The sequence below is a fragment of the Schistocerca gregaria genome, chromosome 8 (assembly GCF_023897955.1).
Source record: "Schistocerca gregaria isolate iqSchGreg1 chromosome 8, iqSchGreg1.2, whole genome shotgun sequence".
NCBI lineage: Eukaryota > Metazoa > Arthropoda > Insecta > Orthoptera > Acrididae > Schistocerca > Schistocerca gregaria.
This window is the reverse complement of record NC_064927.1, coordinates 454,433,291-454,460,775: the sequence shown is the minus strand read 5'-3', so window position 1 is coordinate 454,460,775 and position 27,485 is coordinate 454,433,291. Positions and strand designations below refer to the sequence as shown.

The 27,485-nt window shown below is 35.6% G+C and overlaps 1 protein-coding gene across 1 annotated transcript; it reads right to left on the bottom strand.

Moving 5' to 3' along the window:
• Nucleotides 1-299: 299 nt before the first annotated feature.
• LOC126284218 (phenoloxidase 1-like) lies at nt 300-26,708 on the bottom strand. Its single transcript, XM_049982988.1, has 13 exons — nt 26,617-26,708; nt 25,980-26,122; nt 23,766-23,955; nt 23,249-23,475; nt 22,760-22,962; nt 16,963-17,113; nt 16,640-16,741; nt 14,876-15,040; nt 14,603-14,731; nt 14,212-14,403; nt 7,441-7,576; nt 4,569-4,801; nt 300-829 (listed from the first exon to the last, which is right to left on the bottom strand). The coding sequence occupies exons 2-13, from the start codon at nt 26,097-26,099 to the stop codon at nt 602-604; spliced, it is 2,076 nt and encodes a 691-aa protein (XP_049838945.1). The 5' UTR covers nt 26,100-26,122; nt 26,617-26,708; the 3' UTR covers nt 300-601.
• Nucleotides 26,709-27,485: the final 777 nt, after the last annotated feature.

Below are 27,485 nucleotides of genomic sequence, written 5' to 3'. Positions count from 1 at the left end.
GATACCCATATTTCCATACTTTTGTCGATAAGTGCAGGTGTGGTACCCAGTCAAATGCTTTTCAGAATTAAGAAATACTGCATCTACCTGATTCCCTTGATCCAGAGTGTTCAGTATGTCATGTGAAAAAGGTGAGAGTTGGATTTCACATGGTCAGTGTTTTCTGTATCCATGCTGGTTGGCACATGTGGAACCACTGGTGCTTAGGCTTAGTTTAGTGTGTGTGTAAAAGTTCAATATTTTAATAAATTGTTTCTTTTCTTACAATATAACTGTATGAACATCAAAGAGGACAGATATTTCTGAGCTAAGTCTTTTATTTATATCAAGTTTATAATACACTTGTACATACAACTCATTTGCCATGTCCATTGCTAGTCATCATCATAAATCCAACACGCTCCTTTTTTTTCTTTCTTTTTTTTTTTTTTTTTAAATTGCTATGTCATTTTGCAGGACAACACAATCTATTAAATGGCTGAAGTCTTTTTCTTGAGTTCAAGTTCCTCAAAACAGCTTGTTGAACAGTATAGGCATTTCCTGTGTACATTATTTCATTTCAGATAAAACAAAAAGAAGACCATTTATTTGTCTCATAAAATCAGTCAACAATATTTGGATTGGTGGCAGGTGGTGTGAAACGTATTTTCACGTCAATAACACTCATATTAGGCAAGTTTCTGCGGAAGTCAGCCAGAGTATTGGCACCTTGTCTAGGTGGTCTGTCAAATGGGAAACCCATGGCCCTTTTGTCAGGATACTTCTTATTACGTATGCCACAATAACTCGAGGCATCATCACAAGTTTCTGCATCTACTGATTGGTCAACCTGAAAAGTAAAATTTTATTTATTGTCATATTTTGGAAGAGAAAGCAGTGTAGTCGATAGAGTATGACATTCTTTATGGTAATGAATGCAGTCATCAAAAGGAAGGAATGTTTGCTAATACATAAAATGTTTACTATCTAAATGCCTGTTAGAATGCTAGATTTACTACATGCAAAGCAGATATTAAAATTAATGAAAGTGTGTCAGTGTTATGATACATCATCATAATGTATACAGTGATTGTTGTTTTTGATCAGATAAAACTTACTGTGTAACAACTTCAGGGAGAGAGGTACAGTTAGAAACATTGGGCAGCAACATGTATCTTGAGGAATTTGTTCCTCTATTCTTATTTAACCTGGTACAGCGCATAATGACATTCATTTTGTTAATAATCATCAGTCTTTGAGCTACTGTGCTGTCCATTCCTCTTCCTTCTACCACCTGTGCCAATCTATTCATCTCTGCATATATTATACCATGCTGGATGCTTTCAGCACTCTATTTACATATTCTAAAAGTTGTATGCTCCCTCCTTTTTTCCCCAATCTTTTGATCTCTCCTTGGTGCAAGTTCACTATACTTGTAAGCCTTATCAAATGTCTCACTAACCTCTCCATTCATATAATGATTTTTCTGCAGACTTTACATTTTTTTTTTTTTTTTTTTTGCCCCAATCTGTATCTGGGCCTACCAGCTTTGGACATATTGTGTGCTCTTTCTTCCTATGTAGCTTTTTTGGTATTTATTCTACTCTGTTCTTCCCAGTTTCATATTAGCAAGGGACTATTTTTTTTCATTACTGATTTGCACCACAAAGTTACAACATATTGTGCAAATGATCAATGGGACAGCCAACTAATTGATTCATATTTTCTGGATTTATTTCACTTATCCTTAAATCATATGCTATTTTAAGTTGCTTATCCATTCCAGTCAGTATTTCTTTTAACTCTTCCTTATCTTTGATCAGAAACTCGTATTCATTTGTGTATTTTAATAAAGTACCTGATTAAGTTGCACATTTATTCCTTCTGTTCAACAAAAAAGTTTGGTAAGGTGCATCATTGCCTTACACTTTTTTTTAAGGTGAACTTGATTTTACCAGTTTTTTGCTTTTATTACCCTCCCTTCATAAAAAAGCAATAAATTAAAGCATTATGTAGATTTGATTAATAAACATACTTATAGAAGATCTCACTTATCGAAGATCTCAGTTTTATTTATGTGCCACTATATCCATTCTTTAATAGCATTTGTGACTAATAATAAAAGGCAGATTCAGGTGTACAGTAATGTTCACAGACATCATATAATTATAAAAATAATTCCCACATAGGTGTTCCAATCACATCTATGAATCATAATAGAGTTTTGTATTTTGACAAAAATTTTGAATGGGTGCCTAAAAAAATTTTTGAATGGGTGCCTAAAGCTAGGGCAGGAAGTCAACAAAAACTGAAATGTACATTAAAAATTTTTCTTACCATCCACCACACCTGTAAACTGTCTGAATATATTTTTGATAGCTAATCTCTGTAAGCATTGTAGAAAATAATATAAAATGGGACCTCCATAGTTACACTACATTGATACACTCATAAGGGTACTCATAAAATGGACAGTAACTGACTATTGTTACTAAAAGAGCAGCAACTGTTCTCAGAACAGTAATACTTGTATACAACACCTGACCAAAAGCATCCGGATATCTATTAGTGGACATTGATAAGTGGCATGTCCAGCCCTTACCTCCCTGATATCTTGAACTTTGCTGGGGACACTTTCAGTGAGATGTTTGAATGCCTGTAGAGGAATGCCAACCCAGATGCTGCTTTCTGACAACATGCTTTGTCATGCTACATTTAGCATTTTCTTAAGTGTAATAAGGGAACCACCCCCTAACCATGAAAAGTACCACTATGCTGCGAAACTATCTCCTTTATTCTTCACTATTGACCCTACACTTGACATCAGATAATGTTCTCTAGGCATTTGTCCCACCCGAATCTTTCCACTGGATTGCCACAGGATGTAGCACAATTCAGCTCACAAAATCACTTGTTTCCAATCATCCACTATCCAGTGGCATCACTCTTAACAGCACCTCGAGTAATGCTTAGCAGTGACGACTGAAATGTAGCTTATGAAGAGCTGCATGACCATTCTTTTTAACTCCCTATGCATAGTCCCTGTGCTAGCTAGACTGTTGGTAGCACTTGGGAACTCCAAGATGATTCCTTCCACTGATTTCATCTGATTTTTTACAGCCACCCTCTGCAATGCTCGACAGTCTGAGTCTGTCAGTACATGAGGTCTGCCTGGTCTTGGTTTAGATGTGGCTGTACCACTGCATTTCCACTTCACACAGGCATGACATTAAACTCTAATCTTCCTTTCTTACTTCAACTTCACACTCACATCTCTACCAGTTGACTTGGGCAACTTTAGAAGGGTTGAAATGCCCTCATGGTTTTGTTACTAAGTGACTTCCAATGGCTAGTCCATGTTTGAAGTCACTGATCTCTCCTGACCGACTCATTCTGCTGACAACACAATACTCCTTGACTCCTTGTATACTGGTGAACCCATCTCTTATGACACCTAGTGGTCAGTTCCGTATTACATTGGCGTGTCCGGGGATTTTCGATCAGATAGTGTACATTTGCATTATGTTTACGTCTACATCACTACTGTGTAATTCACAGTTAAGTGCTTGTTAGATGTTTCATAGAACCACTTTCATACTATTCCCTTACCATTCCCTCTCAAGTACAACATGGGAAAAATGATCATGTAAATTTTTCTGTGCAAGCTCTGATTTTTCTTATTTTATGACAATGGTCTTATCTCTTTACATAGGTGGGAATCAACAAAATATTTTTGCATTCAAGGGAGAAAATTGGTGATTGAAACTTCATGAAAAGATCTCGCCACAATGAAAATATCTGTGGCACTCTCGCCCCTATTTTGCAGTGATGCAAAAAGAGTTGCCCTGCTTTGAACTTTTTTTTAATATTCTCCATCATTCCTCACTGGTAAGGACTCCATAACATGCTGCAATACTCCAGAAGAGAACCTGTCTGTTTGCAGCCAGTTTACTTTAAATAAAATAAGAGAATGTTCTTGGCTGATAGCACATAACTACGCAAGCAGTGTCAACAGTTGCTAGTTAATGTAACCAATACAAACAACATATAATAGCTAATTCTCACTCTTAATTAACTCACTTTACTGGTTTTCCATCATTATGGGATGGAATGTGAAGGAATGAAAGATTTTCTAAAATTTGAAGGAAATGAAACCCTGCACTTAAAATATCAATTCTCTGTACTCTAATTTGCTGAAAATGACATTAGACACAAAAAAATAGGACCGAGCGAGGTGGCGCAGTGGTTAGCACACTGGACTCGCATTCGGGAGGACGACGGTCCAATCCCGTCTCCGGCCATCCTGATTTAGGTTTTCCGTGATTTCCCTAAATCATTTCAGGCAAATGCCGGGATGGTTCCTTTGAAAGGGCACGGCCGATTTCCTTCCCAATCCTTCCCTAACCCAAGCTTCTGCTCCGTCTCTAATGACCTTGTTGTCGACGGGACGTTAAACACTAACCACCACCACCACAAAAAATAGGTAAAAAACACTCATCATACAGTACCTAGCTCATTTCAATATTTATGTTTATGACTGAAATTATTTCAAGGATAAACATGACAACAAAAGCTCTTTTATTACTTACCTTATCATCATTATAGTTTGAGATCATGACAAAAAGTTCACAAGGGAATCCTTCCGGCGTCCCCTTAGGAATGAGCATGTGCTGAGGCCAGCCACAACCACAATAGTTAAACCTGGACAAACCTTCATTGTCTGTTGGCCGGTTCGTTGTGAGATCACGGAAAGTTTGCTCAAAGGGAATGGTCACAGATGACTCCGTTGATTTCCGCCTGATTGTATTATTTCCACTTTTCACTGAAAACAATAAGTCTTCTTGTAGGATATGTTCATAACTTTTCTATAACATTTCAATGAGCTTAAGGGAAAAAAAAGATAAAAATATGTGAATGTTGCAGAAAGTTACATAATGCCTCTGCTATTTTTCCCAAAAACCATAAGGTGCCTTTTGTCAGTTGTTTTTAAAGACATTTTCAGTTGCACTTTTGTGATGTATTGCTTGATCTTTTTGTACAGGCAGAGTATATCCACGCAAATACTGCTCTGTGGGTCTTTCATATGATTACTGTTACAAAATGTTGTTCAAAGTGTAATTTTAGATGGCCAATCAAAGAATGCAATGTGAAATTACTGTAGTTCAATATTCATTCCAACAATATTTGTTGTCAGTGTCATCAAAGCACAAAGAATAATCAATATCTCGAGTAATACGTGTTTAAGGGTGTTGTGGTGCAGTCCGCTATCTTCACAGTCCTATCACACAGGCACTACACTCAGTCACTGATGAAATAATGATTAAGAAGCATGTTGCTGTAAAATTGTATAAATATACTTGGACAAAATATCACATGAGACTAATTTAAGAACAGTCTGTCAACTTAGCGTAAAATATTACACTTTTAAACAACATTCTGTTTATCGTTGAGTGCCCTTAATTAGGGAAGCTTTTTGCATAGAGTTTTTGTAGTTTTATAAAAGAAAGTGCATTTATAGAAATTACAAGAAAGCCTGATTGCAAGATTGTTTTAACATTCCTTATAGAATAAATTTGACTGTGTATTTCAACAATGTAAAGCAACAATTGAGAATTTTCAAACAACTTATGAGAGTTCAGCCAAGTAGTATTAACAGCAACTGCCGATATTTCGGCAGGAGCACACCCCGCCATTTTCAAGGCAAACTGCAATGGACAGGTGATGTACAGACAAATTTAAAACCTTGGTTCTTGGACTAATGCAGGAAAGCTAACACACATACTGAACACCAGTTCCACCAAAGACAACCAAAGTCATAGATATTGATAGTGAGACTACGAACCAGCAGGTGAGGTAACATTGACGGTTTTTTGACAAGGGAGACAGCAGGATTCCAAACAGAGTTTAAACAAAAACCTCCATTCCTGTTTACAAGGTTGCTCACTAATTTAATCTCAACTGCCTCCTTAATAACACTGTCCCAATAGCTGGACGCGCATGCCAATATGTCGATGTTGTTGTATAACATAGGGTGATCAGTATCCAAGCAATTATTGGCAATAGCAGATCTACTTGATTGCTAGAATCGTGTGCCATTTAAGCTCAGTACATCGCTCCTCCACAGTCCTGATTGTTTGACTAATATATGCCATGCCACAGCTACAAGGAATGTGATATACAACCACCTTACACAAACCAAGACCGAAATATCAGCAGATGATGTAAAATAGTTCCAAATTTAACAATTTTTATAAATAACAAAGAAAGATATAAAGTAGACAGAACTAAACATGAATTAACTGGTAGAATCATTTAGGACTCTAGATCACAAAAGAAACAGAGAAATACTACAACAGAAATATCATCAACAGCAAGAGTATTTTAATTTGAAACCATGAACAGTTATAAGTGGCAGAGATGGCAGTTAATAGAATATTCTGTTGCTGGACATGCTTTGTGAAAGAAAGCCAATGATTTCTGGTTCGCTTTATCACACAGGCAGTTTGAATTCTTTTGACAAAAACATTTGATTCTGAGCTTTTTTTTTATTATTAGAAACTGACTTTTTAGCATATGTTTCATTACTGCAGTCCTCATCTTACATTAACGTCTCTTGTTGCTCTTTTTCCTAATTTTTATTTCCTACTCTTGCTTCTGCTTTTAACTGCCATGTCCTTTACATCCATTTAGTTTCAATTGTTTACTCTATTTTACATTTTTCAGCTTCTCTTTTAATTCCTGTGACCTTTCCTATGTGCATCCTCATCTTTTACTTTTTGTCTCTCATTGTACACCATTCTTGCATCTAGTTTTCAATCCCCAGTCTGCCCTTCCATTACCTGATCTGTTGGATGCTCACTATAACTTTCAGCTCTTTTAGATTTTATATCTTGTCTGTTGTCATTTCATTCTGAATTTCCCTCTTTACAGAATTAATCTTTAAACCTTCATTTATTTGTCATTGATCATTTTACATGAGACTTCATCATATATAGATATCAATAGTGCACTCAACTCAAAAGGTACAGGTACAATATTAAATACTAAAAAATCAACATTGTCCATGTCAATTGAAAGAGTACAGCCATAATATTAAATAAAAAATCAACATTGTCCACATCACAGAAGTTTTTTATATTGTAAAGAATGTGTATTCTTTAACTTATTGATAAATAACTTAATAGACTCCAACCTCTAACGTCTTATCCGTTCCACACCAAGTTCACTGGTTTCAGATGGTTGCTTATGGCAAAGTTTTGTCCAGCCAACTATGTCTTACTTAATCCATGTGTAACCTCATCTTCTCCAGACCTCCCCTTTGTTTTGCCAGTGAAACCCAGTTTGTCTGTTTTTCTTATAACTAGAAGGTTAATTTATCTTTTTTATCATTATTTTGCAAGTTTCCCATTTATAAATGTTTAATATCAGGAAATTATACTAAACACCAAAGCAGCTACTTACAGTTAGTTGTGAAACGATCAAGCTCAATGAAAAGGAGTCTTTGATCTCTCAGCAAGAGAGTAATGCCTCGTTCATCAAATTTGGGTGCCAAAAATATTCTCACTGTTCCTAATCGTTGAGGACCTTTGTTATTGACCTGAAAAGAATGTACATATATGCAGCTTTAATGTTCTATTTGATGACCAATCACATCATTAAAATACAAGAAAAATATGAAAAAAGAACACATACAAGTCAAATGTAGTTTTAAACCTAAATATACATTTGTACTCCACAGTAGTGAAGTGGAGGGTACATTTAGCAACAGTCTCATTTTCTCTCCTACTTAATCTATTTGCAGATGAAGCATGGGACGAAAGACAGCCAGAGCCCTTCAGTATGGCACCTAGTTTCTTTAATTTTGGTGTTGTTGTCATTACCAAAGGTATATTTTGGAGGAAGTAATATGTTTCTTGACTCATTTGTTAATGTGGACTCGGAATTTTCTGAGTTGTGCTTTCCATAATCCAGAACATTCCTCTTATGGCTCCCACTGTGATTTGTTGAACATTTCTATGACACTCTCACTTCGACTTAACAAATACATGGTCGATCATGCAGCTCCTCTTTGATCTTTTCTAGCACTCCCATTTATCCTACATAGTAAGTGTCCTAGACTGATGAACAATACTTTAAAAAATGGTCAAATAAGTGCATGTGTAAATTACACTTTCTTACTATTCTTGCAATTAATCTGGTTAAATTTATGTGATTTCACCTTAAAATCATTGCAGATGGAAGCTCCTAGATATTTGAAAGTAGTAACTGATTTGAGCAATTCATCACTGATCATCTATTCAAGCAATATTGAATATTTTTTTCATATTTATGTGGGTTATATTCCAGTTAAGTTTGGAGTCAGTTGCAATCTTTGCACTGGGCACTGATCACCTAACTTCTGAGGTCATCAGTCCTCTAGAACTTAGAACTACTTAAACCTAACCAACCTAAGGACATTACACACATCCATGCCCGACGCAGCATTCGAACCTGCAACCGTAGCGGTCACACGGTTCCAGACTGTAACGCCTAGAACCGCTTGGCCACCCCGGCCGGCGGACATGAACTGTTTACAAACTCTGAATTTTGTATCAAGTTTCCGGCAGACTTACTTCCAGGTGCACAACTGTGCCATCTAAGAAAAGCCTCATCAAGTTACAGACTTCATCCGCTATATCATTTATGTAGGGAGCCCTGCAGCCAGGTGACTAGTGCGAGTTTTGGTGTTCTCGTAAAGATAAGTCATTTTAGATTATAAAACCATATAGTTTAGTACTGATTACAAGTTAAATAGGTGTATTAGTGTGCCTTTTAAGAGCACCATGAAAGGTTTCATTTTTCTTTAAATGATATAGCAGAAAATGCGAAAAGATTGTACAGTCGTATTTTCTGTTTACGTTTTGCCACAGCAAATCTGTAGAATTTTGTTTAGTTGTTCTTTGCTCTCTCCAGCAATTTAACTGTAGTGTACCTCTTCATTATTTAACTCACATTTCTGGAAATGAGCGTACAGTTTAAGTTGTTGTTTCAGAAACTTTGCACTGTTGTTTTTGTTTTGACACAGTTGCCTATAGGCCAAATTTGTGGAAACATATTTTCGTGTTTATCTGTAATTTAAGTGACTTATTCTTCGTAAGCTATTATGTTTATCATGAGTGAAAAGTGCTTCACTATCAGTGGTTTTGTAGGATATGTAGTAGAGATAGGAAGATACTAGAACAGGAGGGGAGTTAGACAAGGCCAGGGGAGATCTTGACAGGTTAAGGAGCGAGAAGGGTAAAGAGAGGTGGGAAGTGGCAACAGGCAACTGGAGGAACAGGCCTAGAACTCTGTCTGACAACTTTGTGGTTAATGTGGAAAATAGATTTGACCTGTTGCTTCAGTTAGAAGCTGCCAAACCTCAAGCAGTTGTAGGTGTAGACAGGGAACAACAAACTTTGAGCAGAAAATTGAAAAGTAAGAATGTAGGGAAATTAGTAAAGAGTGGTGTTGTTAGGTAGTCCCCATGGAAGAGATGTTGGCCAATTTTTGCAGGATGAACTAGGATCAGAATATCAGGTCATCAATTTTTTTAAACCTAGAGCTGGTCTGAGCAGGTGACAGAGGATTTAGGATAACTTTGCAAAGATTTCACTAAGGAAGGTACCATGGTTAAAGTGGGTGGGATAGGCAATAGTATTGACAGAGATCCTGGGTAAAATAGAGGTTGTGACCTGGCAAAGATTGCACCTGCATCGAAGTATACTAGTGTTGAGTTTGTATCTGTTCTTGGGCACCATGACGGACCTCATTTGAACTCTTCTGTCAAGAGAGTTAATTTGGAGTTGGAACGGCTGCTTATGTCAGGTGCAGGGTCACACATGGGCATGGTTCCTATTGATTCTCTCAGTAGGTGGGATTATACTAGGCATGGGCTTCACTTCAACAGGAAAGGGAAGGGTAAACTGGCTGGGAAAATAGCAGGAAAGTTAAAGGGGGGAGGCACTGTCATGAGTGATAAAATACCAGTGGTTATAGGGTTCAGAAAATACCCTTTTTTAGGGTAGGGAGGACAGAAATAAAACAAATTTCAAGAGAGGTTAGGACTGAGACAAACCTTCAGCTTGAGAAAGAAACCAAGAAATATAATTCTAGCTTATTGCATCAGCATAAACAGCTATTGGTTAAGAATTTTCAACAGTCAGCAGATATTTCAACTCTACCCAATTTTAACTCAGTCAAGGTGAAATGTCAGCTATCTTTGTTGCATCAAAATATTCGTGGACTGAGGAATAAAATTAAAGAATTAATTATCTGCATAGATGAATTAGAGTCTTCAAACCCAGCTGACATAATCTGCCTCTGAACATCATGTGACCACAGGTATAGAACTTTTAAATGTAACAGGTTTTAGGTTAGCATCTCACTTTTTTAGAGCAGAAATGGAGAAAGGAGGAGTTGCAACATTCATCAGGAACTGTCATAAATTTAAGAACCTAGACATTCAAAAATTTTGCCTAGAACAGCATATGGAAGCACATGCAACAGAAGTAGAATTTCACAAAAAAATCCTTCATAATATTAGGTGAATATCGAGCACCTGCAGGTAACTTTAATCTGTTCATAAACCACCTTGAAGCCGTACTGGCCCATTTAACAACCAAAAACAAAGAAATAGTGGTTGCTGGTGATTTCAATGTAGATTTCCTTAAAGACTTCCAATAAGAACTTATTTGAGTTAATAAAATTATTATTCAACTTAATTCCCACTGTAAAGTTCCCCACTAGGGCAGCCAATAGCTCAACAAACAGCCGTTGATAATATCTTTATAGAAAAGTCCAATGAACAAAATTATATTACAAAACCAATAGTCAATGGCCTCTCAAACCATGACATGCAGTTCCTTCTGTTAAATATTACTACTGAACAGGATATAAAATGAGTTAAACCTGAGCTCAAGAGGGTAATCAATAAGCCAAAAATTGATTATTTTAGGACACTCCTTAGAGACTGGACTGATGTTTACAGTGCTCATGGCATGAATGAAAAATATAACACTTTTTCTAATAAAGGGCTTACCTTATTCGAACACTGTTTTCCCCCAAAACTAACCAAGGTTAGAGCAAAGTCTACAAAGAAGCCATAGACTACTCAAGGAATAGAGGTATCTTGTAAAACAAAAAGAAAACTGTATCTGTCAATCCAAAACAGTTCTGATGGTGATGCTATAGCACATTACAAGAAATACTGCAAAATATTAAAAACTGTAATATGGACATCAAAGCAAATATATTACAAGAAAAAGATAGCCATATCATATAACAAGATGAAGACAATATGGGATATGTTGAAGGAGGATACCAGTAGAACCAGACATGAAGAGGGACAAATAGCATTAAGACACACTGGTGACAGATGTGTATAGTGTCACAGAATTTTTTAACAAACATTTTATAATTGTAACTGAAAAGATGGGGTTGTCATGTTCTGCAGATACTGCTATGGAATACCTCAGAAATTTCAAGTAACTTCCATAATATGAATTATGTCCATCATAAAATCTTTAAAATCAAAAACATATAGTGGGTATGATGAAATATCAACAAAGTTAATTAAAGAATGTGATTCTGAGTTAAGTAATGTATTAAGCTATCTGTGTAACCAATCATTTATCATTGGAATATTTCCTGATTGGTTGAAATATGCTGAAGTTAAGCCACTGTTTAAGAAGGGAGATAAAGAAATAGCATCTGGGAACTAATTACATGTGGGGTCCCACAAGGTTTCATTTTAGGGCCCTTACCTTTTCCTGTGTATATCAATGGCCTTTCATCAGTAACGTTACCAGTTGCCAAGTTCGTTTTGTTTGCTGATGATACAAACAATGCAATAAATAGCAAATCAAGTGTAGTCTTAGAAAGATCAGCTAATAAAATATTTGTGGACATTAATCACTGGTCTGAGACAATCTTTGTCACTAAACTTTGAAAAAACACACTACATGCAGTTCAGAACTTGTAAGGGGTGTCCCACGAGTATATGCCTAACATACAATGACAAGCAGATAGAAGTAGTGGACAGTGTTAAATTCTTGGGTTTACAGCTTGATAATAAATTCAACTGGGAGGAGCACACCACAAAACTGCTGAAGTGTCTTAGTAAATCTCTATTTGCAATGCGAATCGTGTCATACATAGGGGATATAAAAATGAAAAAGCTGGCATACTATGCTTACTTTCATTCAATAATGTCATATGGGATTATTTTTTTGGTGTACTTGAACAAGCCAAGCTAAAGTTTTCTGGGCACTAAAACGTGCAGTGAGAGTTATATGTGGTATGAACCCAAGAACATCCTGCAGAAGCCTGTTTAGGGAACTAGGGATACTAACTACTGCTTCCCAATATGTTTATTCCTCAATGAAATTTGTCATTAAAAATATTCCACTTTTTCAAACCAACAGCTCAATTCATGGAATAAATACTCAAAATAAGAATAATCTTCACAATGATTTAAAGTCACTTACTCTTGTACAAAAAGGTGTACATTATTGAGGAACACACATTTTCAATAACTTGCCAGCAGTGATAAAAAGCTTAACAACCAATGAAATTCAGTTTAAGAGAAACCTAAAGGATTTATTGGTGGTCAACTCCTCCTACTCCATTGATGAGTTTCTAAGTAGAACCAACTGGTTAGTGTGTATATAACTTCTGCACAATTTCAGTGCAGTAATGTGTTCATTGTAAAAAAAGTGTGTGTGTGTGTGTGTGTGTGTGTGTGTGTGTGTGTGTGTGTAAGTACAATCTAACTCCTGCACCATTTCAGTGTAGTAATGTGTTCATTGTAAATAAGTATTATAGTAGTTCTATTACTTGTTTATTACCTTATAAATAAAAAAAACCTTTTTTTATTTTAAATTCAGTGCATTAGTGTTTGTGAAATGATTCTTTCATATAGTGTTCATAAAAAAAATGACGATCATTCCACTTGGGACCTGTGGAATGGTACATTAGCTTATTTGTTTGAGTTGTAAATATTTGTCATATATTATTGTTTTTCTGATATGTTCTACATCCTGGAGGACCTTTTTACTACGGATCAATCGGAATGAAAGTAAATCTAATCTAATCACATACAGCAATGGCCATTAGTTAAAAACAAAGCATTGAGTTCTGTCCACAAGGAAATCTTCAATCTAATCCACTGTCTGTTTGGATTTTCTGTATGCATTTATTTTAAATATTGGATGTTGGCTTCTGTCTCAGTTTCTTCGGCTGATGTTTGTTTGCCAATGTTTCAGACATTTTGACAGCACAAGTGCCTGGCATCGTCAAAGATTTACCCCCCATTACTAGTGGTGAACAAGTCACTACCAGCAATGAAGGGTGAAGCTTTGATAATGCTAGCCGCTTGGGCTGGCGAACTGTCAGAAAAATTGCCAAACAAATGTTGGCCAAAGAACCCAAGACATAACCCAACAAGTGACTACAATTTTATCAAAAGCTTTCTGGGAGCCACCTTGAACTCCACTAACTACTAACTTCTGGTTATCATGAATGAGCAGAAGAAATTTTGTTTCATATGATCTATACTTCTGGAAATCATGTTTATTCCTACACAGGAGTTGTTCGGTATCCAGAAATCTCATTACATGTGAGCATAGTACATATTCCGTAATTCTGCAAGAAATTAATGGCTGTTGAATAGTTCTATAGTTCCAAGTATGCATCTTGTTATCCTACTCATAAACTGGAATGACCTTCATTGGACAAGTTCCTTTGCACCAGTTATCTACAGTAAAATAGTTCTCAAAGAGGGGTCTTTGCATATTGAATGTAAAATGTAATGAGCACCCCCATCAAGTCCAGTGGCCTTGTAGCTGTAACATTGTGTTTTAATTAATCAGTGTGGAGTGAGCTGCAATTAAATTATCCACTATAACAGAAATAATTGTAGAAATGCGTGAATGATATATCAGTCAAATGATTTTTGGTGCATATATAAGATTTTCTATTTCCTAGTTAACATTCTATGCTCACACTCCTTCCTTTATGCCTCATACGTGCAAAGAGTACAGAATAGTGAAAATGAAACTGTTTAATTAATCACATCATCAGTGATGCTAAAAATAGCCATCAGCTTCATATATAAAACAAATAATATTTGCGTTGATTAAATACGGTGTTATCATAACAAAAATTAATCATTTCAGTTATTTACCCATAGTATAAAATATACTGTTTCCTTACATTTATTATGTATGTGAAAGGTTTGTGGTTCAAATGAGTTATTCTTGCAAAGACATTTCCTCTTGGAGTAAAATCCATTCCTCTTGTAAGATTTACATCATTTTGATCATATGTTGTTTCCAGCTGGTTTGGAGCTTTTGACCCATCAGTTTGTACTGAGAAACCTGCTATGTTCACATTATCAAATTGAAGCTGTGGAAGAAATAGTTCAGTGTGTCATTTAGTGTATTCTTTGTATCAACATTGACAATTTTGTTTCCACTTTAAATAGTTTTAGTAAATAATAATAAGATAACAACTTGCCATAAATTTTAGCCTCAATGTGACATATTTTCACCCTCCATACATTAGCAGAAAGCATTTACTCTCTCTTCAAGATGTCTGCACTTACCTTTTGCAATGTGTATGGAGGGAGGGTTGCTTTGTGTTCTTGGAAAACATCATCAACAAAAGCATGCCATCGGTAGAATACAGGATCTCTCATTGCGGTAGCTGAGTCTCCCATCACTCCAAAGGTTTCCTGCAAGATTATAATTAGAAAAGTCAGTTACCAGAAGGCGTCAGGCTAGGCGATAGTGGGCTACATACACAACTGTAACAGCATGGATTCACTACTACATAACCTTAATACTGCATATTAAAAAAATCATACTTTCTAACTCACCAAATGTCTGTTATCAGGGTCATGGCACAAAGCGAGAGCAACATGGCCTAGATTGTGCAAGTTCCCATAATATCGGCGGTTGATGGATATTGTACTTGACTCCATGATGTTACCAAGAATGTCTATGCCACCATCCTCAGTCAGTTGCATCTCCTGGCCGTTTTCCTAATAATCAAAATGAAAATTAATATTTTGTATGTAATAAATGCAAGCAAGGAATTAAGGGAAGGTAATGGGAAATTGGAGTTGTTAACACAAGCTATTGAAATCACATTTAACATGATTTATTTAGATGCCAGTATTTAGAAAACTTTATATTTATAGTGTGACAAGATAGATGAAAGCTGGAGTTCTTACATAAATCTGATATGGTAAGAAAAGGAAGAATTTTTTCTTAGTGATGTCATCAGGAGAAACTCAATTCCCATGTTATTGGGTTCTTTTTTGTATACTCACTGTTATTACTCCATGAAATTTGGCTTATTATATAAAATCCATGTTGCGTGAAAGTTAAGGCTTTAGGAAAACCTGTGCAATATGGAAACCTGTGACAATGTGAAAGGCGGACTACTCCAACACATCTTCAACATGTATTTTAATTTTTTTAGTCCGCTAATCTGCATACATTCCGTACTCAGCGTACATAATATAAAGTTTATTATTATCATCATCAACATTATCATTATCAACCAAGCTCTGACACTGAATTTTTCCCCAGTAACATAGAGTGGTGAGGTGATCCATCAGACAATTCATTGCTACAAACTGACTACAAAAGTAAATATTCAGTTCAACTTTTTAATCATTATTGTTTCCAATATCGAATACTTATAGTGGAGGGATTTTAATACTATTGTTTTTCTAAGCTTCAGCAACCTTACAGGTAGATACGTTCATAACCTTGTAGTAGACTAATCTCTCAAACAAACAAATTAAAAATAAACCTTCCCAAGAGAGGGCTCAAATAATAATGGACATATCTGCAACTCTGCCTAGGCACCTGAAGCTCAGTTCAAGAATAACATTAGAAAGTCTTCATTAAATTGTTTATGTGGTAAATCTATACTATATATAACAAGAAAAGGGTTTACTTTTTTTCCACAAACTGCTGTCAGACACATGAGCTCTCTGGTCTCTTACAAAGTGTACATCATATTGTGTTTGGATAAATATTTTCCACACTGGAGGGAACAAGGTCAGTTTATGTTTTTATCTGAGCTGTTGGATTTTCAGTTTTTATTTAATGTTAGTTTACCTAATATCAATGTGATATTGATACATATAACTGCTTTCAGTGAAACTGTGTGCATTTGTGGGTGGGGGAGGGGTGAGGTGGGGGGAGTGGATCATTGTCCAAAAGTTATTAGTTAGAAGTAATTAATAATGTATACTACATGCAGAACATAGTTTTCTTCTTGTCAAAGTAACATTGTCAGTTCTTTCTAGGTGCTTGTTGCTCATCCAAAACTTTGAAGCTTACCTTCAGTTACATGTTATAACCAAAAATTTTGTTTTGTATACATTAATTCACTGAGACCTCAGTCTAATTGCATACAATCATGTTAGGAATCATTTTGATTAGTGTCATTTGAGATGGTCCTGTGTATGAGAGTAAGGAATCAAGTGCAATACATGAAAAAGTAAAACTTTTGTTCCAGTGAGACCACACATTAATGAGAACAGTAAAGTGAAATTTCTATGTGTATGTGCTGCTAACAGAAATCTTTAGTTATGTCAATACCCTGTGGTACTGGAAATATTTACCTGTATAACTGTGCCACGGTGGATAGCATCAAACATGCGATCTCTCCATCGCTCCAGATCTTGGATGTCAAATTTAAGTTGTTCTTGCTCACGATCTACATCCTAAGCAGAAAATGGTAAATACAGCCAAGGCTTACAGTATGCTTCATGGATGGACCTCATAAATCTTAATATAAAAATTAAATCAATGAAAAATAACTGTTTTTGAAACCAAATAGTAAAAAGCTTCAAAGGTTTTAGAAGATTTTTCACAAAGAACGAGGACAGATTAACCTGGGCCGTGAAAATTTTGCTAACTGTGACAAATCACATTCATAGCTTACACTGAGCGTAACATTGCTGTTGCGTGGTGGCCACACACGGCTAGCCACAAAGCTGTCCAGCTTTGGGAAATAAGCTTCCTTGATTGGCTCTGATAAACTCTGCAAACGCTTTACACGTCCAAGCTTGTTGCAAAAGCGCTCACAGTTGTACCTAAAATATATCAGATTTAAAAATATGATAATTTCAATAACACATTTTTTATATGAATTTTAATGCTAGAGATATGCATTACAAATATATCTTAATACTGTCATTGTTTCCTTAATGTATGACAACCCTATTTGCCTGGGGATTGCATGTAATCCAATTTTTGAATGTTGATTTCATAGATATAGTTTATGTAATAGGGACAAAACAGGTATGAAACAAGTTGAAGTGGCACTTTCATGGGCAATTTCTAAGGATCTGCACCATTCACTTCATATTCTATGCTATGCAACAATATTTTACACATCATCAATGAATCCTTCTCCACAGGTTGCTTCCCAGACATGCTAAAGGGTGCAAAACTCCTACCTATATATAAGAAAGATGACCAAGAAATCATAGAAAATTACAGACCAATCTCATTTGTCATCCTTTTCAAAAGTCATAGAGACCATAATAAAAACAGGCTCATGGGGTACTTAACAAAGTTCAATCTTCAAAGTAAAGATCAGTTTGGTTTCCGAGCTGGCAAAAGCACAAATTCAGCTGTAGCTCATTTCTCGAATGTTATCCTCAAAGCACTATACAAAGGAGACCAAGTAACAGGGATCTTCCTTTATTTGGCCAAAGCGTTTGACTCATACACCACACAGTTTTGCTAAACAAAAATAAATGCACTAGAAGTAAGAGGAGTAACAAACATGTGGTTTCATTCATACCTGCAAAAACAGGGTCCAACTGGTGGAGATCACTCAAACTAACTCCAATCATACCTTTCAAACCCAGAATATATCAATATAGGAGTCCCCCAAGGAAATGTGCTGGGCGCAATCCTCTTTTTAATATAAATCAATGGTTTTCCACAAAGTGTCAAACATGGTGAATCAGTACTGTTTGCTGATGACAGTAACATCTTAATCAAAGCTGAGTCGCCAAGTGTACTCAATGGAATAGATGAGGAAACATTTAAGCTTGTATGCCAGTTGATAGAGGCAAATAAATTACCCCTCCCCCCCCCTCCAAAAAATAAGTATAAAAGTATTAGTCTCCACTTAAACAGAAAACCAAACAGTACCAAGCTAAAAGATAATGACGAGCACATAGAATGTGTACCACCAACAGAATTTTTAGGTATGCATGTCGACTCTCAACTAAATTTGGTTGAGCACACTGAAGTACTTGGAAAGCGTATAGTTTCAGAATGCTATGCACTTAGGATAAAAAATTCAGTGTGTAGTAGCTGATGTACTAGAACTGCGTATTTTGTGTAAGTCCACTCTATAATTAGTTATGGCATATACTTCTGGGGATCAACAGAGCAGAACCGACAAACGACATTAAAGTTGCAAAAAAGGATCATACAAATCATAATGAAAAGTAGCAATAGACCCCATTACACAGATTGATTCAAATCTTTGGGTATATGACAGTTCTGTGTGAATACATTTTGCAGACAGTAATATAATAAACAGTTCCATACATGCACATGAAATTAGTCACAGACAACATTTACACCTCTGTGGGAAAAACAAATCTAAGACTCGAAATAGCTTGTTATATAATGGAATTAAATTGTACAAAAATCTTACACAAGGGATCGAAGACATAAGTGAAATAGATAACTTCAGGAAATCGCTAAAAATATTTCTCTTGAGAAAGTGTTTTAATACTGACAAGGATTACTTGGAATGATGTAAATATATAGTTATATGTAAAAATTATCAACTGTGTTATTAATTGTTTTAACAATGTATCTTTATGTTACAATATTCATGAATTCCGATTGTGACAATTATAAATTTGTGTGCCTATTGTATGTACTTATGTTGACAACATCCATACAATCCTGATTGTCTACAGATGGATAATTAAATAAATAAAAAAAATTATGGACCTGGTCATCTGAATTTACTTAAAGATTAAAATATTTGCAGGGATCATGTTTACGTATTTGCAGTAATCATCTTCTAACTGTAACTGCAGTAGCAATCTCTTTATTTTTATTGTCAACTTCAAAAGAAAGATTTTACCAAAACCAGTATGTAGTATCTTATTTTCCTTCCAGTAGCTTTGAATGTCATGAAGTCCTTACAGATGGGAATTAACAGTTTTATTCACAGTAGACCATGCCAAAAGACAGTTAAGTGGACAATATAAAAGGTACATGTCAAAAGGAGATTGAAAATTTGCGACACACACAACACACACACACACACACACACACACACACACACACACACACACACACAGACAAAAGCAAATATATATATCGTGTCTTAGAAGATAGATTAAGGAAAGGCATTTGTAGACTCAGAGAAAGCTTTTGACAATGTTACAAATTTCTCTGTTTCAAATTCTGAAGGTGACAGAGGTAAAATACTGGGAGTGAAAGGCTATTTACAATTTGTTCAGTAACGAGAGGCAGTTATGAGAGTCAAGGGGCATAATGGAAAGCAGTGGTTGAGAAGGGAGTACGACAGGGTTGTAGCCTATCCCCATTGTTATTCAATCTGTATATTGAGCAAGCAATATAGGAAACAAAAGAGAAATTTGGAGTAGGAACTAAAATCCATGGAGAAGAAATAGAAGCTTTGAGGTTTGCCAATGACATTGTAATTCTGTCAGAGACAGCAAAGAACAGTTGAACGGAATCGACAATGTCTTGAAAGGAGGATATAAGATGAACATCAACAAAAGCAAAATGATGATGATGGAATGTAGTTTAATTAAATCACGTGATGCTGAGGGAATTACTTTACAAAATGAGACACTTAAACCAGTAGATGAGTTTGCTGCTTGGGGAGCAAAATGACTGATGATGGTTAAAGTAGAGAGGATATAAAATGTAGACGCAATGGCAAGAAAAGCGTTTCTTAAGAAGAGAAATTTGTTAACATTAAGTATAGATTTAAGTGTCAAGAAGTCTTTTTCTGAAAGTATTTGTATGGAGTGTAGCCTGAAAGGAAGTGAAATACGGACGATGAATAGTATAGACAAGAAAAGAATAAAAGCTTTCAAAATGTGGTGCTACAGAAGAACACTGAAGATTAGATGGGTAAATCACGTAACTAATGAGGAGGTACTGAACAGAATTGGAGAGAAGAGGCATTTGTGGCATAACCTGACTAAAATAAGGGATTGGTTGGTAGGACATGTTCTGAGGCATCAATGGATCACCAGTTTAGTATCTGAGGGCAGCGTGGAGGGTAAAAATCATAGAGAGAGACCAAGAGATGAATACACTAAACAGATTCAGAAGGATGTAGGTTGCACTGATAGAGTAGCATGGAGAGCTGAAACCAGTCTGTGGACTGAAGATGACGACAACAACAACATCAGCTTAGCTCATAAGTGACTGTGACACACAATGAATGAAAGAGAAGGGGCTAGGACAGAGCTCTGTTGAACACCTGTACCAATTTCTACAAAGGGAGAGTGTCTATTTCTAATTGAGAGAAATTGTCTTCTGTTGTTCAGGTAGAAAGAAATTACTGTTAATGTAAATTTTTCTACAGATTAATGCTCTAATTTTCTTAGTAGTATGTTCAAAGGAATGCAGTCAAATGCTTTACTTATATCACATAATACAAGTGACACTGTCTTCTCATTCTTGAATGTCATCTGGTGTTCTATTGGTTGGAATGTAGAAGGCTACATCCATTAATCTTACTCTCTGGGTGGGAACTATCTAAGAGAGAAGTGTCATTGGGAAAGACAAATTGGTTCTAAAAGCCAGACTGTGGAATGCTAGATCTCTTAATTGGGTAGGCAGGTTAAAGAATTTAAGCAGACAAATAGATAGGTTGAAGTTAGGTATAGTGGCAGTCAGCAAACTGCAATGGCAGGAAGAACACCACTTCTGGTCTGGTGCATATAGGGTTATCAACACAAGATCAAGTAAGGTTAACACACAAGTAGGTCTACTAATAACTAAGAAAATAGGAATGCAGCTATACCAGTATGAACTGCAATGTGAATGCATTGCCACAGCTCACCACAGTATCATAATTTTATATTGCTACTGTGCTGCTACTGTGAGTGGCTGAAAGCAAGGGAAACTACAGCTGTAAATTTTCCCAAGGGCATGATTAAATGATAATGACATCCTCTTGCATAAAATATTCCGGAGATATAATAATCTCCCATTTGAATCGCCGGGCAGGGACTGCACAGGAGAAGTAGTCACCAGGAGAAACAAAATGCTTTCTGTGGGTTGTATTGTGGAGTGTTACATCCCTTGATCGGGTATCAGGTAAGTTAGAAAATATAAAAAAGGGAAATAGGTATGTTGCAGTTATGTACAGTGAGAACCAGTGGAGTTTTGTAGCAGAGGAGGGACAGGACTTCTGCTCAGGTGTGTACGGTGGTTACAAATACAAAATCAAACAGGTAATGCAAAGTAGGTCTAATAAGAAATAATAAAATAGGAGTACCAGGTAAGCTAGTATGAACAGCATAGTGAACACATTGTTGTGTCCAAGATAGATATGAAGCCAGTTTATATACCAGCTAGCTCTGCAGATGATAAAGAGACTGAACAAATGTAAGAGATAAAAGAAATTATTCAGATGGTTAACTGTGATGGGGGACTGAAATTCAATAGTAGGAAAAGGATGAGAAGGAAAAATAGGTGAATATGGACTGGGGAAATGGAATAATAGAGGAAGCCACCTACTAGAATTCTGCAGAGTATAATTTAATTATCACTAACACTTGGCTTAAGAATCATGAAATAAGGCTGTATACATGGAAGAGATCTGGAGATACCGGAAGGTTTCATATTGATAATGTAATGGTAAGACAGAGATTTTAGAAACAGACTTTAAGTTATAAGATATTTCCAGGGGCAGATGTTGACTGACCACATTTATTGGTTATGAACTGTTGATTAAAACAGAAGAAATTGCGAAAAGTTGGGAAATTAAGGAGATGGAAGCAGACTAAGTGGAAAGAACTGGAGATTGTTGAGAATCTCAGAGGGAGTATTATACATTGATTGACTGGGACAGGAGAAATGAATACACTAGAAGATGAATGGGTAGCTTTGAGAGATGAAATAGTGAAGGCAGCATGGGATGAAATAGGCAAAGAGACAAGGCCTGTTAGAAATCCTTGGATACCACAGGAGATATTGAATTTAATTGATGAAAGGAGAAAATATAAAAATGGAGCAGGTGAAAGGGAATACAAACATCTAAAAAATGAGATTGACAGGAAGTGCAAAATCAGGTATTTTTGCTAATGTGAAACAGATATTAGATGTTTCAACATCCAACCCATTTACTATATTTGACTCCCCACAACTGAGTGAGAAAATTTCCTCCCTGCAGAAATTTTGGGCCACAGTACATCATCTGAATGGGAACTATGTCAGTAAGTAAGTGAATATCTGATTTTTAAAAAATATTGTATTTCACATACTGGCTAATAGCTTTTTACTTTGTCCTTGTACTCTAGTAATGACCGTAATAGAGCAATGAACAAGAGTTTATAAATCATTTAGTTTTATCTGATTGAAGGGGCACAGTAGAAGACTGGTACTGAACACCATTTCTTGCAGCATCTAATCAACAAACTGCAGAGATAAGAGATTCAAATTAATCTTAACTCCTGTTTCATAATTAATGAGAAAATATTTCTGTGTCTTACCGGGCAACAATTTGTTGATGCATGTAATAAAAGAGTTCTCCTCTGCGATCTTTCCTGACAACAACATCAGGGCCGTCAAAGGGGTATACAAGATGCCAGTGCCAATGATGCAGGTTGATGCCCAGGTCTTCTCTAAAATAGGCAACACGGTGTTCTTCTTCCACATCTGAGGCAGTATAATCCAAAGGCAATCTGAGAGGAACCTGTGGTGTAAGAATGTAAGATAATTATTCAGTGATACTGCACAATTCACTTCATTAATAGCAGGAGAAACAAAAACACTGAGTATGAAATACTGTTCCAGTGAAGCAAAAAAGGAACAAAATTTGAAAAAAGAAAATTAGAAATAATGCAAATAGTAGATTCTATTGCTTAGGAACTTAACATTATTATTAGGCTCTGAAGAATAGTTATTTTTAACATGTCAGAATTTCACACTCAACAGCTTTCTTTGCAGTAATAAAAATTGTTATAAAAATCTTTACATACCCTGGTCCCATCTGTCTGAAATATGTTGGCTTCTTCTCGAGCACGATTAAGTAGTCCTCCGCCTATGAACTTGTCAGGAAATGTTTCTGACAATGGTGGAATATTCACATTTCTGGTATCTGGTCTATGTAACATTGCTACTGAGAAAGAATATATGAACAGAAGTGGATTCAAATTCTCTCTGCAATAAGCCACAGCTGAACGAAAGTCCTCTGTAGTTCGCATACCTGTAAAAGATTTTTTAACATTTTAAATTGCATCACATTAACTATGAAATTCTTTGATTAGTGTGATTTGTGATGCACACAGTATTATTCCACATAAATATTTACAAAATGACTAAACAGAAATATAAAAACACAATTGAAAGTAAGGTGTGACTTCATAAAATAAGATGTGACACTAAAGAAGATAGCAACATTTACACAGTCGTCAAACCTGAATTATTGTGTTGGATCAAACATTCATAGATATTAGTTATTTTACATTTACATATTCCGTAGACTTTGTAACTTACCCATAAGCACTTCAATAACACGTGCTGCAAGCTGTCGGTGGTAGGGAATGAAAACAGAGAAGTTTTCTCTTTTACCCAGTCTCATGGGTTCACTTAAATCAGGAAGGTCAATCTTACGAATCTGAATCTCTTCCTTAACACGTCCAAATCGGCTTGGGAGTTCATCTACAATGGTTTTACTGCGGGAAGACTGCAATAAATGAATGTATGTATTTAAGACAATTTTTTTTAGTGTGACACATGCAGCCATGGTTGTATTTATAAGTAAGAGGATATCTGATCAGTTACTCTTTTGTACCATTTTCATTGTAAAAAGTATATATAGAATTACTTACTTCAGAAATGTTATAGTATAGACAAAATCAATGGAATGTCCAGGTTGGAATATCAACAATATTTTGAAAAGGACAGGTTGATACCTACTGTAAAGATAACACATTGAGTTGCAGATAGGTACAATGAAAAGACTATTACATATTGAGCTGAAAGCTCCATGTGTGATACGCTTTTTGTTGTACCTGTCTGCTGCCCAATGTGCCAACTTTACAGTGAGTAGCACTGGCTGTAGCTCAGAGCAAAGTAGTGTCCAAAGGAAGAATACAATCCAAGTGCTACAATCCAAACAAGCCTATGAAATGAGGTTTATGTGTTTTCTGCCTCTATGTTTCCGAAAATGGTTATGTCTTTTCTTACATACTGCATTATGGAAAGACAACTACAGAAAGTGTAATTCATCCCGATTTACCTATTGCAACCCAAATAGTGGTTCATTTGGCACAGCAATTGCTACTTGTGCCGGTTGTTCATGCTATAACATCTTTACTGACAGGTTTGACTTGCTTGGGAACCAAAATGATATTTCATCTAACAGTTACAGTTATGAGTTCTAGGAAAGATTTTCCATGTAATTTAAAGAAGAAAAAACTTGCTAAATATGCCTATCAAAGTGAGTTGAAAATTATGTTTCATTCTATGACAAGAGATTAGTGACTTATGTTGAGTATATTCTTTGGTCCTCAAACCCAACTGACCACCAGTTATAGGAAGAGAGAGCCTGTGCAGTTCCTGAAACCCACTGTTATTTCGAAATACACACAGTTTATGTGAGGAGTGGACAGGGCTGATTGGTAATGTGATTGCTACGGTTTTACAAGGCAGTCATACAGCGAACAGAGAGTCAGATAGGTGAGAAATACAACTTCAAAGAAAAGAGGAAGACCGTCATTGTCTGGATCTGAGGAGTGACTAGATGGGAAGATGTATGTTATAATGCAAAATAAAAAAATCAACAAAGGAGTTTATAGCAAACACAAGTATAAAGGAGGAAGAAGAGAAGCACTTTTCTGCTGTAAGACAAGCAAGAGGAAGCCTGAACTTCACTCAGGAGAACATTTTAAGAACTATATGGAAAAAATTATAAACAACTATAAACAAACACCAATGCAGTTTAAAAATCTAGTGTAAAAGAAAATAAAGTTGTCAAGTGACATTACATTGCATTTTATTTTTTAAAAACAGTAGTGTAATAACCCGTAGTGCCTTACATCTGCAGCTACATAAAATAAATAAGAATTGGAGAGAAAGCAGTGGGTACAAAAACTGGATTGGAAAGTATTAATATTATTTATTGCCAATAATAATAAATCAGTTTTAGTAGCACTGTTATTTACACAGCTGCAATACAAGACAGAAAAATAATACCCATACAGACTTTGCCTCCTTCTCTGGAGTTCAATGTTATATGTTCTTATGTAGAGGTCTTCATCAAGTTAGCATCTAATATGAAGCAAGAAACTGAGAATCCCTATAAAATTTAAAAGAAAATTAATATTGTCCTTTTTAACCACTCCCTCTCTAAATTGTCCATGTTGATTCAAGAACTGAATGTTCCTATTAGCTGCAAGACAAGTAGTATTGTGCATTGTAAACTGGCCTCTACTCTTACTATATACAGATAACAATTGTTTTATAATAATTATCAGTGAGATTAAGTAGATGTCAAGGTAGCAGTGTGAAAATAGCTAGCAGATATTTAGCAACCTGAGAAAGCAGCAGTCTGTTTTTACAGAGTAGCGGCTTTCCTGTTTATCATTTTCTCAGTTTATTTGTCCCACATCTTACTGCACATTTGGGATAGTTACTCTGTATTTTGACAGGTAACATTACAAATTACAAGCAAGGGAACACAGGGGCAGAATAAGTAAAGGAACTTACCAGATAATCTTCAGGTAGTTGAAATATGACATCATTGTTGCCCTTGGGAAAAAATACTGGTTCTTTAGGACGATCATAAAAATATAGCAGGCTTTCTGCTACAGGTGTTTGTTGTGCCATTGTTCTGCCTGATGTTGTATTCCCTATTGAAAATGGAAAAAAATTATATAAGATATTGGGTGCTAGTGCCATTTGGATATTTCTGAAGTTATTTAAGCATTTTGTACTTTTTCTAATGCTCTTGTACCCATTCACAATAATGATTTTAAACAACATGCTAAGTACAGTAGAATTAAAGTTGCTGGGAATAAACTCAATTCACTGTTTTGCATACTGAAATGACTTTATTATTGCGCAAAGAAAAAAAAGCCACCAAACAGAAAAAGGATACAAAGAAGGGAAAGCCCTATTCTTAACTGTCATGAAAATAATTAAGTACTTCAGTGTCAGAGTTTTGAAATATTGATCAAAATCAGTACTGTATTTTAAATATTCACATTTAGCATATTGTTGGCATAATCAAAACAGTAAATATGGAAATTAAACAAAATTATCCTTAGGCATTAATGATTTTAAGTGAAATTTTACTTCTGGTGGTTTAGCAGGTTAATTCTTTTATACAAGTTGTAAGACTTACAGCTTATTCAAAGACCAAGGGCCCTAAACCAGCATCACCAGCACTCTGTGGAGGATTCTTACTGGGTTTTATAGTTTAGATTAACCTCCCCTACTTCCCAGCATTCAAAACAGGATATTGCTCTAACTTCTGCTCCTACAGATAGCAGCATGTGGTTGCCAATATCCTGTGTGGTATTTCTCATCTAGATACCTTCACAGCATTGCTCAACTGGAGTTCCAAACACAAAGAAAGAAACTAAATACCATAGTAAAAAGAAGAAGAGAACTTTAACAAGGCTGTTGTGAAATTATTTATTTTTAAATTCTATGATCCACAGTGTACAAGTGTTGTGTCAAAATTTGACTTATTTTGCATGAATATCAGACTTATTTCACACAGCAAATGTCCTGTCAGTATTGACTGCTGGTAAACAGCAAATCAAGGCCTATCTTTCCAATGGAAGTTTGTCTTATTTGCTCAATAATCAAAAGTTATAGGATCTGTCACCAAAAAATTAAACATAAGATTAAATAAAGCAATGGAAAGCCCAGGTTGGAATATCAACTTTATTATGAATATGATAGTTTGCTACTCATCATAAATGATACATTAAATTGCAGTTTTGTTCACTTGTTGTGAACTTACTGATAGATTTTCATGAAATCATTGTCTCATTGTGCAAAGGCATGAAAATGTCCCATGCTTTAACCAAAATTTTTATGTTCTTGATTTCTAATGTGGTTGTTTGATTACGTCTCTTTAATGAAAATTTGCAGATACAGAAGACAATAGCATTAAATATTAACAAATTTCTGAATCAAATAAGGTATTGAATGTGGTATACCAGATTCAGTGATTTATGAAAGCTGTCACAGAAGCTGGGTATA

Bases quoted from the DNA above. Each gene is read 5' to 3' on its own strand.
- LOC126284218 (XM_049982988.1), bottom strand. From the start codon at position 26,099: ATGGCACAACAAACACCTGTAGCAGAAAGCCTGCTATATTTTTATGAT. The intron at 22,963-23,248 runs GTATGTAAAGAT...CTTACACCACAG, and splicing joins TTCAGACAGATGGGACCAGG to GTTCCTCTCAGATTGCCTTT. The intron at 14,404-14,602 runs GTAAGTGCAGAC...TTTCTTCCACAG, and splicing joins CTCCATACACATTGCAAAAG to CTTCAATTTGATAATGTGAA.